Source organism: Spea bombifrons, chromosome 5 (genome assembly GCF_027358695.1).
Source record: "Spea bombifrons isolate aSpeBom1 chromosome 5, aSpeBom1.2.pri, whole genome shotgun sequence".
Classification (NCBI taxonomy): domain Eukaryota; kingdom Metazoa; phylum Chordata; class Amphibia; order Anura; family Pelobatidae; genus Spea; species Spea bombifrons.
Window position 1 is genome coordinate 82,845,611 of NC_071091.1, and position 16,301 is coordinate 82,861,911.

General features: G+C 40.6%; 1 protein-coding gene across 1 annotated transcript in view; it reads right to left on the reverse strand.

Moving 5' to 3' along the window:
* Positions 1-4,593: 4,593 nt before the first annotated feature.
* PRKDC (protein kinase, DNA-activated, catalytic subunit) overlaps positions 4,594-16,301 on the reverse strand; it is a 72,172-nt gene continuing 60,464 nt past the window's right edge. The window contains exons 73-86 of the mRNA XM_053466180.1: positions 16,090-16,250; positions 15,378-15,589; positions 14,326-14,413; positions 12,579-12,722; positions 11,683-11,890; positions 11,459-11,526; positions 10,970-11,190; positions 10,764-10,856; positions 10,526-10,603; positions 9,614-9,685; positions 6,696-6,897; positions 6,150-6,338; positions 5,312-5,451; positions 4,594-4,799 (exon numbers count right to left, since the gene is read on the reverse strand). Coding sequence (XP_053322155.1) covers positions 4,595-4,799; positions 5,312-5,451; positions 6,150-6,338; positions 6,696-6,897; positions 9,614-9,685; positions 10,526-10,603; positions 10,764-10,856; positions 10,970-11,190; positions 11,459-11,526; positions 11,683-11,890; positions 12,579-12,722; positions 14,326-14,413; positions 15,378-15,589; positions 16,090-16,250 — 2,081 coding nt within the window. The 3' untranslated portion in view covers position 4,594. The remainder of the gene's footprint in view (positions 4,800-5,311; positions 5,452-6,149; positions 6,339-6,695; positions 6,898-9,613; positions 9,686-10,525; positions 10,604-10,763; positions 10,857-10,969; positions 11,191-11,458; positions 11,527-11,682; positions 11,891-12,578; positions 12,723-14,325; positions 14,414-15,377; positions 15,590-16,089; positions 16,251-16,301) is intronic.

Below are 16,301 nucleotides of genomic sequence, written 5' to 3' on the forward strand. Positions count from 1 at the left end.
TCTGGTTGGTAAAATAAACATTCTGGTACAACACGTTCCAGAATAACTGGGGTACCCGGCTTATAGACACCCTGACTCCAGCCGGAGCGGTGAATGGCTTTTGATACCTGCGTGGATCAATGTGTTATTAATTACAGGGAAAAGAAAAAAATGTCTGTGCACTAAGCTAGTCTCAGGCTCAAATAATACAAATGTGTAATACGAGGCCTACCAAACAGGTGTAAGCATGCTGCAAGAAACAGTGTATTGGCTGTACAATGTATACAAAAACCAAAAACTGTCTGCGCTTCTTACCCTAATAAAGTTGGCAACAAATATATAAACATAATATAAATGAGAGGTTTTGGTTATATGAATTGGCCAAAGCATAATTAAGCTCACCCGCCACGTCAAGAACCTACTCTCACCTCCTACATAGTGGGCACACAAAGCAGTTTATACTGCCACCAAAACCTTATTAATGTGTTGGGGGAGGTGTAGGATCTCACCCTATTGAGAGTGTGCCTTGATGTGGCGGGTGAGCTTAATTATGCTTTGGCCAATTCATATAACCAAAACCTCTCATTTATATTATGTTTATATATTTGTTGCCAACTTTATTAGGGTAAGAAGCGCAGACAGTTTTTGTTTCTTGTGTTATTAATTACGGTTACTAATGACTAATCAAAAGCTTGGGCTGCACCGCCCTACACAATGTTTCAGCTTTCATTTCCTAACATGCCTTAAGAAGATACCTAACTTGTCTCGAAAGCTTGCACTCTACACAGCCAATTAAAGCATCGCCTCAAGTCTTCTGGTTCCCTGTGTTTCCCTGACTACACAGCCAGCAGTATAGCGAGTAGGTCACGGCACTGTACTGTACTGTACTATACGCGTGGTTATGCATATGAGATGCGACATCACTTCTAGGTGTCCACAATGGTGCTACCCGGGGAGGTAACATTTGTGTTCTAGGCAGATATTTGTATACAGACAGGAGCGGGACACTAAGAATCCCAAAGGTAGACTCAGGCGTGCATCTTGCAGTGGAAGTGGGAAAATAAAGGCGCTGGGTGGTGTGACCGGTGTCTGGGACTAGCCGTGTAATAGTTCCACTTAGTAAAATCACACGTACTTTATTTATTTATAAAGCAAACATATCTGCCACATATGTGTCTTTGCTTTTTGGAAGGCTGTTTAAAGCATTTATTAATAAAACAGTAGGAGAGGACGGCTTGGATGGGGGTGCGTTGATCTGTAGGAGAAAAGGTTGTTTCTCAAAAAGGTGGGTTTTCAGAGAGCTTTTAAGATTTACATACGAGGGAGAAAGTGTGACGGGACGAAGATGGGAATTCCAGAGTAGGGGTACAGCACGGGTCTAATCCTGAATGTGAGAGAGGGAAGAGGTAATGACAGTATGAGAGAGACAGGCTATGAGAGGAACATAGAGATAGAGATCTAGGGGGTGCAGAGTTGTTAAGGGCTTTGTAGGTAAGGGTACAAAGTTTGAGTTTGATTCCGGAGGGTATCTGGAACCAACGCAGCAGCAGGTGAGGAACGGTGACAGAGCAAGATGAGTCTGGCTGCAGTGTTAAGGATGGATGGAGCGGTGAAAGGCAGGAGAGGGGGAGACCGGTTAGTAGGGAGTTGCAAAAATCCAGATGGGAAATCACAAGGGAGTGGATTCATATTTTGGTTGTTTCTTGTGTGAGAAATGGGCAAATTTTGAAGAGGTTTTTCAAGTGAAGGTGGCATGATTTGGTGAGGGACTGGTTGTGACACCAAAGCAGCAACTTGGTCTGTGGGTTGGATGGTGGCGTTGTCAACAGTGATAGAGATGTCCGGAACTGTGGACACAGCGGATGGCGGGATAATCATAAACTCAGTGTTTGAGATGTTAAGCTTCATGTAATGCCACGCCATCCATGATGTAATTTCAGAAAGAGTTGGTGAGGCATGCATTGGTATGAGCAACATTTAAACGTAACCAACACAATTATTTCTAATGTTCAGATTGAAAATATAAAGCTGGACGTTTGTGTCTCCAAGGACATGGTAAGTGTCCATGATGCCGGGCACAAAGATGCCACCTTTGTAATAGTTTCTAAAGATGCTCACGATATCTACTTGTACAAAGTGCCCAGTACCTACTCCACATACCACATTGCGCTATGTATAGAGGCCGCTAATTACTCGACTTTATAACATATGCCTGCTTTGCCTTGCATATATTTGTAGTATGGAACAAACAAGACTTCTGCTTGTAACTCACGATCTCAATTGCTCAAATAAAGAAGCAGATACAAAAAAAATATAGTGTAATACAGTAAAAACACTTTGGAACTTCAGGACAAAACTTCAATGGTTACACTCACAATCAGTGTTCCCTCTAAGCTGTGCGCTTGTGCACGCGCACATAGCTTTTTTAGAGAGCGCACACGTCCAAAAATTGTGCGCACAACAGTTTTTCCCCAAAAAAGAAAAAAATATATTTTTTGAAACTTTATGCGGCGCGGATATTGTGCGCACAGAATTTTTGCTCTGTGAAAATTTCTGCGCACGCCAACTAAGAAAAATTAGATGGAACATTGCTCACAATGTGTATGAACCTTTTGAGCCTCCAAGAACAACTCTTTGACGTGTGTGTCAATCCATGAACCCCATGGACATAAGAGAAAAGAAATATACCATAGAATGATATCTTTCTAGATCAGTGTACACGCAATAAATGGATGCACTCACATTTAGGTGGATGTACCGCACATATCAGATGTATATCTTGGAGTTGTGATATTTGTAGTAGTCTATTATTTTAATGCAACAGCTGCCGATGTTATCCCAGTATTTGCTGTGCCTCCGAGGAAGGGCTTTTTATTGTTAGAAAAGAGCACCCCCTGCTGTTACAAAAATATAATGCAATGTGTATAAAGACTGGTCTGCAGGTCATGTATATCAATTGCTGTATGAAAATGACCCCAAAAATAGGTAAAGGAAGGGGAGGTCTGCTGTGTGACGCCATCTTCTGCCTCTGCATCACAACCCCAGCCTTCTCATCCAACATCATTGCCGGACCTCGCAAATGCTCTACTACACGAAAGAAGCACTCCAAAATTTTCTATATCTGTTATGGCTGCAAAGGGGGGGGACCAACTACATATTAATGTTTATGTATTTAGAATACAATGTCATAACAGTCCCTGCTGGAGTAATGGTCAGGTGTCCCAATACTTTTGTCCATACAGTGTAAACTGTATAAAGTCTTATTTGTGAAATATCTGGCTACCTATTCCAATCTGAAAAATGTAACAAACAAGTAAGGGGGGTTGGGGCTGGACATAGTTTTGCCATGAATATAAATACAAAAAACATTGGTCTTGGGGTCAAGATTATTTATTTTTGAATCCGGCAGGCCAGCAATGGTCTGTCCTCATCGGTTTTTACACGAGTGCCTATTAATTTCCCTTTTATTGAATTCACGGCTTTTGAAATTCATGGCTTGGCCCCCACGACGTTTTGGCACACGTTTTTGATACCACGTTTTTGGACGCTGTTTTCTTTTTAGAGGCAGTGAAGCCTGGACTTTGCTGGAGGAGGATTGGGAGCCTTCTGGCCCCTTCCTCTCTTTAAGAAGGCCAGCAAGGAGTCTCACTCTTTGGGGTGAGACTCAAGATCCAACCCTCCCCATGGGGGGGGGGTTTGGAATTTGTCCGAGTTCTCCGTGAGGGAACTTGGTATCGTAGTCTGGCTTCTGCTGCCTTTGGCACAGTTGCGGCACCCAGGAGCACGCGCCTCGGGCTCCAAATAAAAAATACAAAAAACAAAAGGTATTCTCTTAAGTAAAGGATATTAACCTATTTTGGAGAATCGGAATGCAGTTAATAAAACACTGTTTTACACTAAATGCTTTTCCAGTTTATTTGTGCGACTTCACATTCAGTAACATCCCTGTAGTACAGTAATGCATAGTTTAATGTTTGTTTTGTTTTTGATATTTTTAGGTTGGTGGACAGTAAAAGAGTTTTCTAAAGTTTTAAATACATGTGCACGAGCTCCCGATGATGTCAGCACTGGAGTCCCAAAAGGAATTGTTTTAAAACCTTTTGTTTCTTTTCAAAGAGAGATACATTGTGATAATCAGGAGATTAGAGCGAGGAGAGAGGGGAATTGATCAGGAATAGGTTCTGTAGCCTTATTTTACTGATCCGTGGTACGTGTGATCTGTAGAAGGGGACCTTACCGGTCCTGTCACTTTAAAGAGTTCCTCCTGTGGTGTAAGCGCTGTTTTATTGACGGTGTCAGTCGGATTTAAGGCTATCATCAAGCATGGAATCAATTATGCAAAACTTTATATAAACATCTTTATTGAAATATTGGCAATTTAAAAGCCATATAAAATGACATGCAAGTACAACTGTATATTGAAGACCTAGAAAGTCCCAGAGTTTTAGGACACATAAGGAGCCAGACATCTGTATAAACTATACATCATTACAGCGCTAGCTCATCCCTACTTGCAAAAAGAAACCTGCCAGGGGTAACCTGTTATAATGGATAATAAATCACAAAGTGGAATCTGCGACTAGAGAATAAATCCCTCAGCTGCTATCTTTATCGTTTAGATCCATGGCTCCCATCCTTTCCATACCCTACCTAGAATATTGGGGTCTGTGGCTTGATCGATGAGGCACTGAACTTGTGTTTCTTCGGAAAGCCCGTCAGAAGGCTCTCTTGCCCGTATGTTGTGCTCTTCGCATCCCTTTGCAACATCCAGAAATCCCTTGTATGCATCTGAAGACTCGTGGCCAAGGCGCAGTTCGTCACTAGAACACATGGTTATGTATAATACGCGGCTTTAATAAGACGCCCTTTTAAACTTTAATTCGATAAATTTAAAGTTTATAAAAATAAATAGTTATGTCTAACGGATACATACTCAGCAAGTCTCACATTTATGTACATGATGTTAGCACTATATCCTCATCCAAGTGTTATACCTGATAGATGAAGCTTAGAAATGGTTCCAATTACAATGTGATGGTTATACTGAGTCCTAATAGCCTGGTTGCCGTCACAACGCCAGGAAAGGCTGGTTAGGAAGGTTTTAACAATCCTGCCTCTACAGAAATATCTGTGAATAGGCACGTTGTATCTGCTACTTGTAGAATTATTGCACCTCTCTCAAAATACATGAAAACCTTAACAATGATAGACAGCCCTTCACTCCAGTGGAATGCCTAATAATTTGGGTTTAGAATATATTACGTTGTATGTAGCATGGATTGGCAGACAGTGTAATAATGTACATTATGTGCCACACTTCTCTTAGACTCACCAGGTTATTGCAGCAGGATTTGTGCCACTTAACTTTCTTTTTGCGAAATTGATCTTCTGTAGGGGATACCAATTCAATTTGGAGATATCCACTTCTTCATACCATTTCCCTTTTTTCTTCCTTTGCTTCATTTCTAGATTCTAGACATTTAACAAAAAAAACAAACGTTTACTTGTTTCAAGTAACAACGGTATTGTGTTACATTTGAAAATGCCTATAATAAGAAAGATACTTCTCAATGTGAAGCAAATTAAGCCTGTTTTTTTAGTCTTTGGGCCATCCACCATGGCTGCTTAAGTACACTGACAATTACCAGGGTTTGAAAGCAGAATACGGAATTGGGTTATTTCTTACACTGATCCAGCGGTGTATTTACCTTCGGTGCTGCCCTCGGCCTGACCCAGGACGGCACCCCCTGCTTGGTTGGCATCCTCAATGCAGTAAAGGGCGCACATCGCTACGAAGATATAGAGCGCACGGATACCCAGATGTGCCATGTCTTAACGGCACACAGCACCTTTTAATGCAGTCTATGGAGGCTGTGGTGGGTAGGGGGGCTGCTGCCAGTATATCTTACGATACTTATCACCTACATCATATTAGTAAACTCTCGGGACATCCATGCATTATGTATAGTATTTCAATCATGAGCATCTGGAATCACCAAGCTTCACAGTTTAGCAATAACTAGCAGTCTGGCACGTGTGTGTATACACTACAACTGTTATCATCTTCAAGCACTTTTGGCTGCACTTATGTGGAAAGTTTTATATATATATATATATATATATACACACACACACACACACACACACACACACACACACACACACATTACCTTCCAGTCCAACGAAGGTTCCTTTATAAAGACATCCATGGTGCTTATGAGGAGGTCTGGGTTAGTTCGATAGGCTCGCAAAGCATGCACCATCACGCTATCAAATAACCCCGTTTCTTTCATGGGTAACATCAGGTTTACAATCTGCCGCGTAAGGCGGAAAGGCATCAATTCAGGCACAGGCAAGAACTGAAAAGAAACACAAACTGTTGTTACATATGATATATTATTCAATTCAATTTCAGGCCCCCTTCATTGTGAGAATGGAAAACATGCAGGGCTGTATGACAATTGTGATCTCCTTATTTTCATGCGGTTCTGGGCGTCCCCAATGACTGAGGAGGATGCTGGGTAATTCATCTTCATAACTGCCCAACCACTCTTACAGAGCCAATCACAGCAGCTCAAGAATGGCGGTCAGAATGCGTTCACATTGGTGTGAGCCCTCCCAAGCATTTGGTTCCAATGACTTCGGGTTTTCATTAAAGGATGGATGTTCCTGGCCATTATGTTATGTGAAGAAGCTGCGGCTGCAGACTACATTACCTGTGTTGCCGTGCCAAACGCATGGCCAAAGTCTATCCCAACCATCCCACCAGTTTCCATATTGATCATAAAGTTGGACAGATGTCTATCACCAATTCCCAGGATCCAGTGGCTGATGCATAGTAAGGCATGGGAACGAGCAAAGTGAGAACGAAGAGCCACAAAGGCTTCAGGAGTGGCACTCATTTTGACAAATGCTCTCCTGTGTAAGAAAAAAGAGGCAAATCATTGTAAAGTGTACCATAATGCAACATAAGTACATTTTTAAATGTATCCAAAACACTCTTTTGTCATCTCTAAATATTGCTCCCAGTGTCTGCTATAAGGTAAAAAATATACGAGGGCATATAATCTCCAGCAAAAAAAGAGTGTAAAGAACCAATTGGGATTACCAAGGAGCGAGCAGATATATCACATTAGCAAAATGATGTGTGATACAACCCAACTAAAACATACACAACACGTAAATACTTTTGGGCCATTTTATTTCTAGTGTTCTCGATAGATTAGATTATTTCTAGTGTTCTCTATCAAAACTACCCATGGGGTAGGATTTTTGTTTGTTTCGGTAGTTCTGGGGATATTTCGTTTAAAAATGCACAGAAGCCGAGATCATTACAAAGGCTGTTTGAACCAATGGAGTGGCCATGCAACACTGGTACCAAGAGCCTCGACCTGAATATTTAGAATTATGTATACACACATGCACATAGAAATATATATGTCTACACACACAACCATCCATAAGCAAGCCAAATACTACATTGTCTTTCTACAGTTCTGTAACTTTTTATTCAGCCATAGACAGAGTACAATTCAGCATGGGGATGGAAAGCTATTCTTTATACCCCGATATGCCATATACCCTATATACCGTATTTGCTCGATTATAAGACGACCCTGATTATAAGACGACCCCCCAAAATCTGAATATTAACTTAGGAAAAAAAGAAAAAGCCTGAATATAAGACGACCCTAAAGGAAAAAAGTTTTACCAGTAAATGTTAATTCATGTAAACTATTTTTTTTAATAAAAGCTATGATTGAGAAAAATATTTTTTTTTTGTTTTTATTTCTTGTATTTTCCAACCTGTCCCCCAGTTACACACATCTGCCCCCAGGCTTGCCACACCAATATGGCACTGTGGCCCATGATGTGCCTTTTAACCCTCTATATGCCACTGTGCCCCATGGTATGCCTTTTGACCCCCTATGTGCCACTCTGCCTCCAGAAATGCCTTATACCCCTATATCCCATTCTGGCATTTAGGGGGTTAAAATGCATATTATGGGGCAGAGTGGCATATAGGGAGGTATAAGGCATTCCAGGAGGCAGAGTGGCATTAAGGGAGTTAAAAGGCATTATATAGAGCACTCTGCCTCCAGAAATGCCTTATACCCCTATATGCCACTCTGGCATTTAGGGGGTTAAAAGGCATATTATGGGGCAGAGTGGCATATAGGGAGGTATAAGGCATTTCAGGAGGCAGAGTGCACTATTAAATGCCCCCTTAACGCCACTCTGCCTCCTGAAATGCCTTATACCTCCCTATATGCCACTCTGCCCCATAATATGCCTTTTAACCCCCTAAGTGCCAGAGTGGCATATAGGGGTGTAAGGAATTCCAGAAATGCCCTACACACACACACACACACACTTACTTACCGGTGCTTCCAATTTCCTGCTGTATTGCCGGGGCAGCGGGTTGACGTCTCATTCCGCGGCAGCCGGAAGGAGGTGGAGTTGGCAGCGGGGGTTTGTATGCGTCCGTCGCAAATACCTTCCCCGGCTGTCAGAGATCAGGAACTCTGATCTCTGACAGTCGGGGAAGGTATTTGCGACGGACGCATACAAACCCCCGCTGCCAACTTCACCTCCGGAAGCACCGGTAAGTGGGGGGGGATGGGCGACGACAGGAGGATCCAGGTCCCCTGCAGCGGTGCGGGGGATCTGGATCTTAGTCTCCTAATCAGACCTCTATTTGAGGTCTGATTAGAAGACGACCCCGATTATAAGACGAGGGGTATTTTTCAGAGCATTTGCTCTGAAAAAAACCTCGTCTTATAATCGAGCAAATACGGTATATAGGGTATATATGCCCTATATACCACTCTATTTCCCTGATATGCCTTATACCCCCCTATATGCCACTTTGCCCCCCCCCAGATATGCCTTATTCCCCCTGTTTTCCAATCTGCCCTTGATATGCTTTATACCCCACGACTTACTGATGCATCCCTATACTTGTCCCCCCGTGATCCAGACTCCCTGGGGTCAAGTAGGGGCAGCCGGTGGACGTCTACGTGCAACCTCCGCTGCGACCCAACACTTCCACCGGGGCTGCTATGACTGAGCACCGGAAGGTCGCGTGTCAGGTAGCAGCGGAGGTTGCCTGCGCGCATCCTACAGACGCTCACCGGCTGCCAGAGAGGAGGATCCGGGTCTTCTGCAGCGCTGCGGGGGATCTGGATCTTAGTCTTATAGTCAGACCTCTATTTGAGGTCTGATTAAAAGACGACCTCGAATATAAGGCGAGGGGTTTTTTCAGAGCAATTTTGATTACGGAAATGAGAAGTGCGATAAGTGTGATTTCATGCATTCCCACAAACCAGCATTCACACTGACTGCCATAAACACAGATCTCAGTTCCTACCTGCAGAGTATTTATTTCTGTAGCTGCAGGTTGATGGCTGGTGGATCCTCACACAGCAACCATAACTATTTGCCCTTTCCTTACAAGCAGCGAGTCACGCAGCTTCCACTTACTGACTGAAATATGCAGTTAACAATTACACCGCAGCAAGTAAGCAGCAAGCGTAGGCCCCTTGTCACCAGGGGCAATACCTTTTGTTAATCTGCCCCTGTTTGTGCTCTGAGGCTCCTTTGAAGACATTACTTGATGCAAAGCTTTGCTCACCTTAAAAGATCTCCAGGAACAAGAGCTTCTCTTTCTCTGAATGACGTGACTGTAGCAGACCGCTTATATTTTCTGCAAATCAAAAAGTTCTCATATTATAGTGGTTTGCCGCAGCTAGTGAAGACATAAAGACATAACGACTATACAAGAATTATCATCTTAAAGAGGAGATGCCAGACCAGAGAGCAAACAAACACCTTGGGCCAGATGGATAAAGAGCAACTCGGGGGGGGGGACTGTAAATCTGACGCAATCCCCAGAAAAAAACGTCTGTTTCTGCTGACTGCTCCATATTTTGCACCACATAGACCCATGGCCCAAAGGGTCACGTTTTTTATGCAGTGCACACACATTGGATGACAGCTTTTAACCCCTTTGGCATTCTCAGCCAGCGGTGTCAGCCCTGCCAGAAACCACATTCACAGTAAAAAATAATAATAATAAAAAAAGGATCCTATAGGCTCTCCCAGACCTTTTCATCGGCTTTAGAACAAAACTAAGTGTCACCTTGTAATAATTGCTTTGGTGGTTCAAGTTTTTTTCCCCCCATATTAAATATCATATAGGGTAAAATTACAATGAACCATGTATAATTCCGTGAAATAAGTACTTAAGGATCTGAATACTTTTGCAAGGCACTGTATATACATAATTATATATCCTAGTCTTAAAATATAGAACATAAAATGTAATAATATGATAGATTTATTTTATGGAAGGATAATACAAGAGATATTTGCTATTTGTAGTTTTACATTTTATGTAGCATTGTGTGATTTATCAATATATATTTTGCTCATTATTAACACTTATTTTATGTAAAAAAAATCTTTCAATAATGCAGAAGACAATAAAAAATAAAGAGATAGTTATAGTATTATTTTAGTATGTATTCCTTTGTTTTGTACTTACATGTAAGTGTCAATATGTTGACGAGGCGTTCCATGTTTATCTCTCTTGTCTAACCAGGCATTATAATGTTGTTGTGGTCTGTTATAAGGTGAAATATATAGCATTTAGCATTGAACTGTGGCCCATACAAAAAAAAACAACAAATATTAATGCTTTTGTCACAGGATCAAAGGCTGCTGCGAGTAACTGTAGGGTTTTGTGGGTCAAGTGAATAACTCAGGCAGATGCAACACATTACCTGTTGCAGTTCTTTTCTTCATCCTCAGACATAGCATTAAAGATAAACTCCTTTAAGGTACAAGTATTCTCCAACCATTCAATGAGACCTATCCTGTAAAAGAGAGCATGTGATTACTTTTTATAGAGGTTTCCAGATTACCATGATATTATATTAAATAAAAAAGTGTTAACAGATGAAACGATTCTTTCCAGAGGTGCTCTTACCTTGTTGTCATGGGTATTACTTGGTATGTTTTTAGCTGCATGTGTCTTTGGCTACAAGCTGCATCCTGGGAAAGGATGATATTCATGATGGAAAATAACTGCTCTATGCGCTGGTCTTGGCGCAAATCTTCCCCTCCTTTCACAAGAAATGGATACTCTCGTTCATCGTTCCCTCTAATGATGATACGTTTTGGTCTCCTTATTGACTGCATCACTTTTACCTTTCAACAGAAACAGAACCGGTTTATGGCAATCCTTTAAGGAATTAGTGAACCCCCAATATATATAATTGGGGGTAAGTACGTATAGTGGTGTTGCTACAGTACACTACACAGTTATGCTTTTGTAACTTTAGTGTATAAAGTTCTTCCCCCAGAAACCCTCGAATCCCAACAGTTTGTCAAAAAGTAGTTTTAGGAGGAATGAAAGTTTAATCAATTATGTGTGTTATAACAATTATTATCTTTACATCCTAATAACAAATCATACCCTTTCATCAAACCCAGAGATTCTGACATGATACTCGGGCATGGGTTTGCTTTTACCATCATACTGGCCTGCAACAAGAAGAAATTAAACAAGTGTTTTAGCGTGATAAATTATTTCCAGCACTGATTACGTCAACAGTAAACATGTAGTACATTTTCAGTAATGTTTTTGCCTTCTGTCTTCTTGCTGCCACTGCACGCTATTTAAAAAAAAACACTTCTCACCCGGTATTTCAAGTTCATTTCTTAAAAATTCTGGTTTGAATTCGCTCATCCAGGGAGAATACTCCTTCAAATTTCCCGGCTCCTTCTCTTGTTCTGATTGTATTTTGGTTTTCAATGACAGCATAGTCTTAGCAAATGCAGCAAGATTAAGATCAGCAACTTTCCCACCTTCTTTCCCACAGACTTTATCAATCTCATTTCCATATTTCTAGAATAAAAGAGGTAAATCTTAAATGTTACAATTCAACGCATTCTCACTGCACTTAATTTTAGTGAATATTCATAACACATAGGCTTTTCTTATGGGTTCTTCTTTTAAACACGTTTCCCTTCTGACATGCTAAATGCAGAAAAAAACAACATGCTCCAGAAAACACATAAACTAAAAGTCATGACATGTTTTACAGATTCTGCTGAAACCGAAACTCCCTCTAAGCCCCGATCTCTTCTGTTTGTGGTCACAATGATGGCAAAGTACTGGCGAGCAAGCACTGCATACTGCTCCTCAGTGGCGTAACTACAGGGGCCCCAGCTGCGACGAGGCTCGTGCCTGTGAGAAGGGCCCTTTCTAAACTATTTTGAACTGGCATAGGGTGACCCTTCCTGGGGCCATCCCTTAGTGAATGTAGAGGGCTCCGGCACATTGCAGTAAAAATATAAAAATGTTTAATCACGTAAAATTAGTGAGAAGACTTCTTTGACAGTTGAGTATACTGTTGCTGATCAACTGTTACTATTCCAGGAACAGATATAATATACATAATGACCAATAATATAGGAATACAGTCATCACAAGAATGCAAAGAAAAAAAGCAATGAAAATGACTCTCTAGATTCCTACTAATCTACAGGCAATGGAAGGCGTTCGAGTGCACTGAACCGGTTTACAGTCATACCTCCGCAAATCTTTTTCTGAACCGTCCATTAGAACGGTTGCGTGGATTTCCCAAATTTGTGTACATCTCTTTAGAAATTTCTTTAATTTTACTTTTATTTTTATTAGGTTTTGATAATTCTGTAGTGACTTCCTCATGCCAATCCTTTAAAGAAAAATAACACAAGAAACAGACAGTTATTAAAAGTAAAAAAAATAAAAAAAAATAAAAAAATAAAAATCAGACCAACACATTATTTTAGTCTACAATACACAGATTTATAACCGCTGGTGCCACAACAGATTTGGCTATAAAGGAGAGGAGCAACATCAGCTTAAAATGACAGCATTGTATTCTTAATGGCCTTAATGGCAGAAAGACTTTTGATGCCAGAGCCCACCTCCTAAGCTCTTTTTAATCATGCGCCCACCCACATACAGTATATGGCGGATGTTTATGTCCAGGGGACGCCCCTGTTGCAGATTTTGGTGTTGCTGAATGGCTTCACATTGAGGCATTACAGCAACTCCATTCAAAGTGAAGAAAGCAACTCTAAATGCCATGACACACCATTGGTCGTTAAACTTACCCCACTTGACTCCTGCTATATCCTTTGAAAAACGGAAACCCAAATATATTATTTATTGACTGATTTATATAGCACCATCATATAACGCAGCACTGATGGGTAAACTGGTAGTGCATAATATAACTTTCACTGACAGAAAAAAGGTAGCGAGGGCCCTGCTCAAACAACCTTATAATCTAGTATTTTACCATAAAAACTCCAGCCCTACCAATGAATATTTATTCCTGTAACTAGTCTATGAAGGCACTCATCCACCGCAGCACGGAAGCAGAATTGGTCACTGGCTCAGGTTTTTTTGTATTAAATCCTTCTAAGCAATATTTTGCCAAGGAGCAATAATTTCTGCAAGTCCCAGAGAACAGATATAATTACTGTTATTAATATGAAGCTTCCCAAGAGGACAGGTTAAAAGCAGGACGGGATCCTAATTTTAAACACCAGTATCCTAGTAAAACTCCTTTGCAGCCAAACTGGACGTACTGGTACATCCATGAAAGGTAGGGCCAGTGGTGCGCTCCAATGCAGTACCACAAGGGAACCAATCAGCAGCCAGTAGAAAGACAGTGATCACATGACTTTTTAGACCCCATTCAGGCAATTATTGGGTAAATTGGTTGTGATAAAATGACAGTTTACAATGACATAAAAGACACAGTTTTAACCCTTCCATCACCCCACAAACCACCTGATCTTTGTAGGGAAAAACCAGTTCAGCTTGAGTTTAGTTTTAGGTGAGTTTGGTGGTGGTTAGAAGGAATTGGGAATAGTGTAAAGGGTTTTGTGGAGGGAGAAACACATATTTAAAGTTTTTGTTTGTTTTTTAAGTGGCACACTTCTGCAGTGCACAAGAAGCATTCTGGCTGAAATTCCTGTGACTCCCAGCATCACAGGTTACACTAATACTAAGTGTTTGACTAAACATGTAAATATTGTATATATATAAAAAAAAAAGCTCTATCACGCCTTGAAAAAATATATAGAATTTACATGCGTACACTATTTACAGGGAAGGGAATAAAGGTTGAATGGGTTAAAGCCTGATGTGGCCTGAACAAACAGCGACATCTCATGCGGCCAGTTAGTGTTTTTGCTCCACACCTTGGCTGAATCATTCCTGTTGTCCTCATCAGCTAAAGGCTTTGAATACTAATACAATAAATATAGATCCATTCATCTTACCAGAAATATCATCGCTGGGTTAGAAAGTTGCTCCAAAGCTCTAATAAATTCTTGAATGACTCCATCTCTATCCAGCTTGTTCTTAATTCTAATATTAACATAAACAGGATACATGTATTTCAGTTAAACATCTTCCAGTCTGAAACTACTGTGGCTATTGTGCAATGAAGAACTCAGTCATCCCCTTCGCCTCCTCTTTCTCAAACATGTTTGCAAGTCCCTTACTTCTAAGAACTTTAGGGCCATTCTTCCAAAACTCATGATCTGTGCGAATGACTTGCATTCATGTGATGGGGTTTATTCACTAAAACAGGGGTTGGCAGATGTAATTATTATTATTATACTAAGATAGATACAGTTAGATGCACACAGACACAAAATACATACTAACACTTATACTTGTTTGTGGTTTTCAGTATTACTGGTAAATGAAATTAAACCAGTTTGGAGGTGGCAGCGAAACAAGATCATGTCCAAATTTGCACTTGATGGCTGATTTAGTGCATGAAAAATCAATGATGGCAGAATAAAAAATGCGCCGTGCTGTTTGAAGCCTCTGTATTTTATTATTTTTCGATTATTATATCAGCTGCCAGTGATTGTTTATAGAATATCTGCTTTCTCAATGCGTTAGCGTATGCTTTGTTGTGCTTCCTCTCTCACTCTCTGGTGACACGTAACCTTTCATACTGCTAACTATATCAATTAGTCTTTCTTGGAGGAACAGACTTGGCTATTTATAATGTTTAGTTAACAAGGTGAATTTAAGCATTTTATCACACCACATCTACATGATAATTCTCTATTAGGTGGATGAAACCCTCTGCTCCAAGCTTTCTCAGTTTTTCCTGCTGTCTTCTATAGATCACCAGATCTATAGAATGTATATGTCTGATGAGAGCGTTCAGTGAGGGCTGACTAGATTCCCCCTCAGTTATCAGCTGCCTATTCCAAAAAGTTCAGGTGGCTTCTTCCAGTATCTGCTCCGACCCTTTAACCCACGAGAACCGCTGTAATATTTCCCTAGTACTTTAAAGCACGCTTCTACTTACTTTTCCACAAACTCTTTGTTTTTGTGTCCATCAACAGTATCTTCAAAGGTGTAGCTCTCGCTGCTAATCATAAACGGGTAGACTAATGCCTGGGGGTAATTGTCAGCAATTTCTTCAATAATATACTGTACCGCCACGGATTCTTTTTTGTCCAGCATTGCCATCATTTGACTGATCCATCCAATGAACTGCCAGCACGGCACTGAACAGACCTGCAATAATAAAACATATCACGACTTGCCTTAACCCAACATCCTAAACTATAAGATTTACGTTTGGGGAGAAACATGTGGGGGAGGGGGAGCATTTCTATCCTGATGCTGTTGCAATGGCCAAGGCTCAATGTGGGTTTAGTAAGATTAAACAATAAAGATTCATCCTACCAGCTTCACCAATACAAGGAGCCCTACATATAATTATGTGTCTATATATATATATATACACACACACTATTTGGAAATATCACGTTTGAAGAGCTTGATATATCTTTTTCATGGGTATTCACTTATATAACAATTATTTTAAACTGTACCACACCATGTATTTGTTCTGTTTTTCAAGTAATTTGTTGTGATGAGATGGAACATTTCATAGAACATAGTCAATGGGAGGCCTTAAAATCAGTATGTAAAAGCACAATATACAAACTGTACTTGTCAGAATTTCTGATTTATAATAGCAGGTCAACCAAAATGGATTGGAGATAACTAACCTCTCTTGCCATTAAATCTAAAGTTTCAGATGGATACATTTCAATGATTTGAAGCAGTCGAGGAAATTTAAGTCTGGCGTCGGCAGAATTCAGTTTCAAGGCTTTTATCATTTGCTCGACAATGACTCCAGGGAAAGGCTGCATTTCACCGGTATCCATCACTATAAACAAAAGCAATAATGGGTTACAAGGGATACGTTCATTTAAATGAA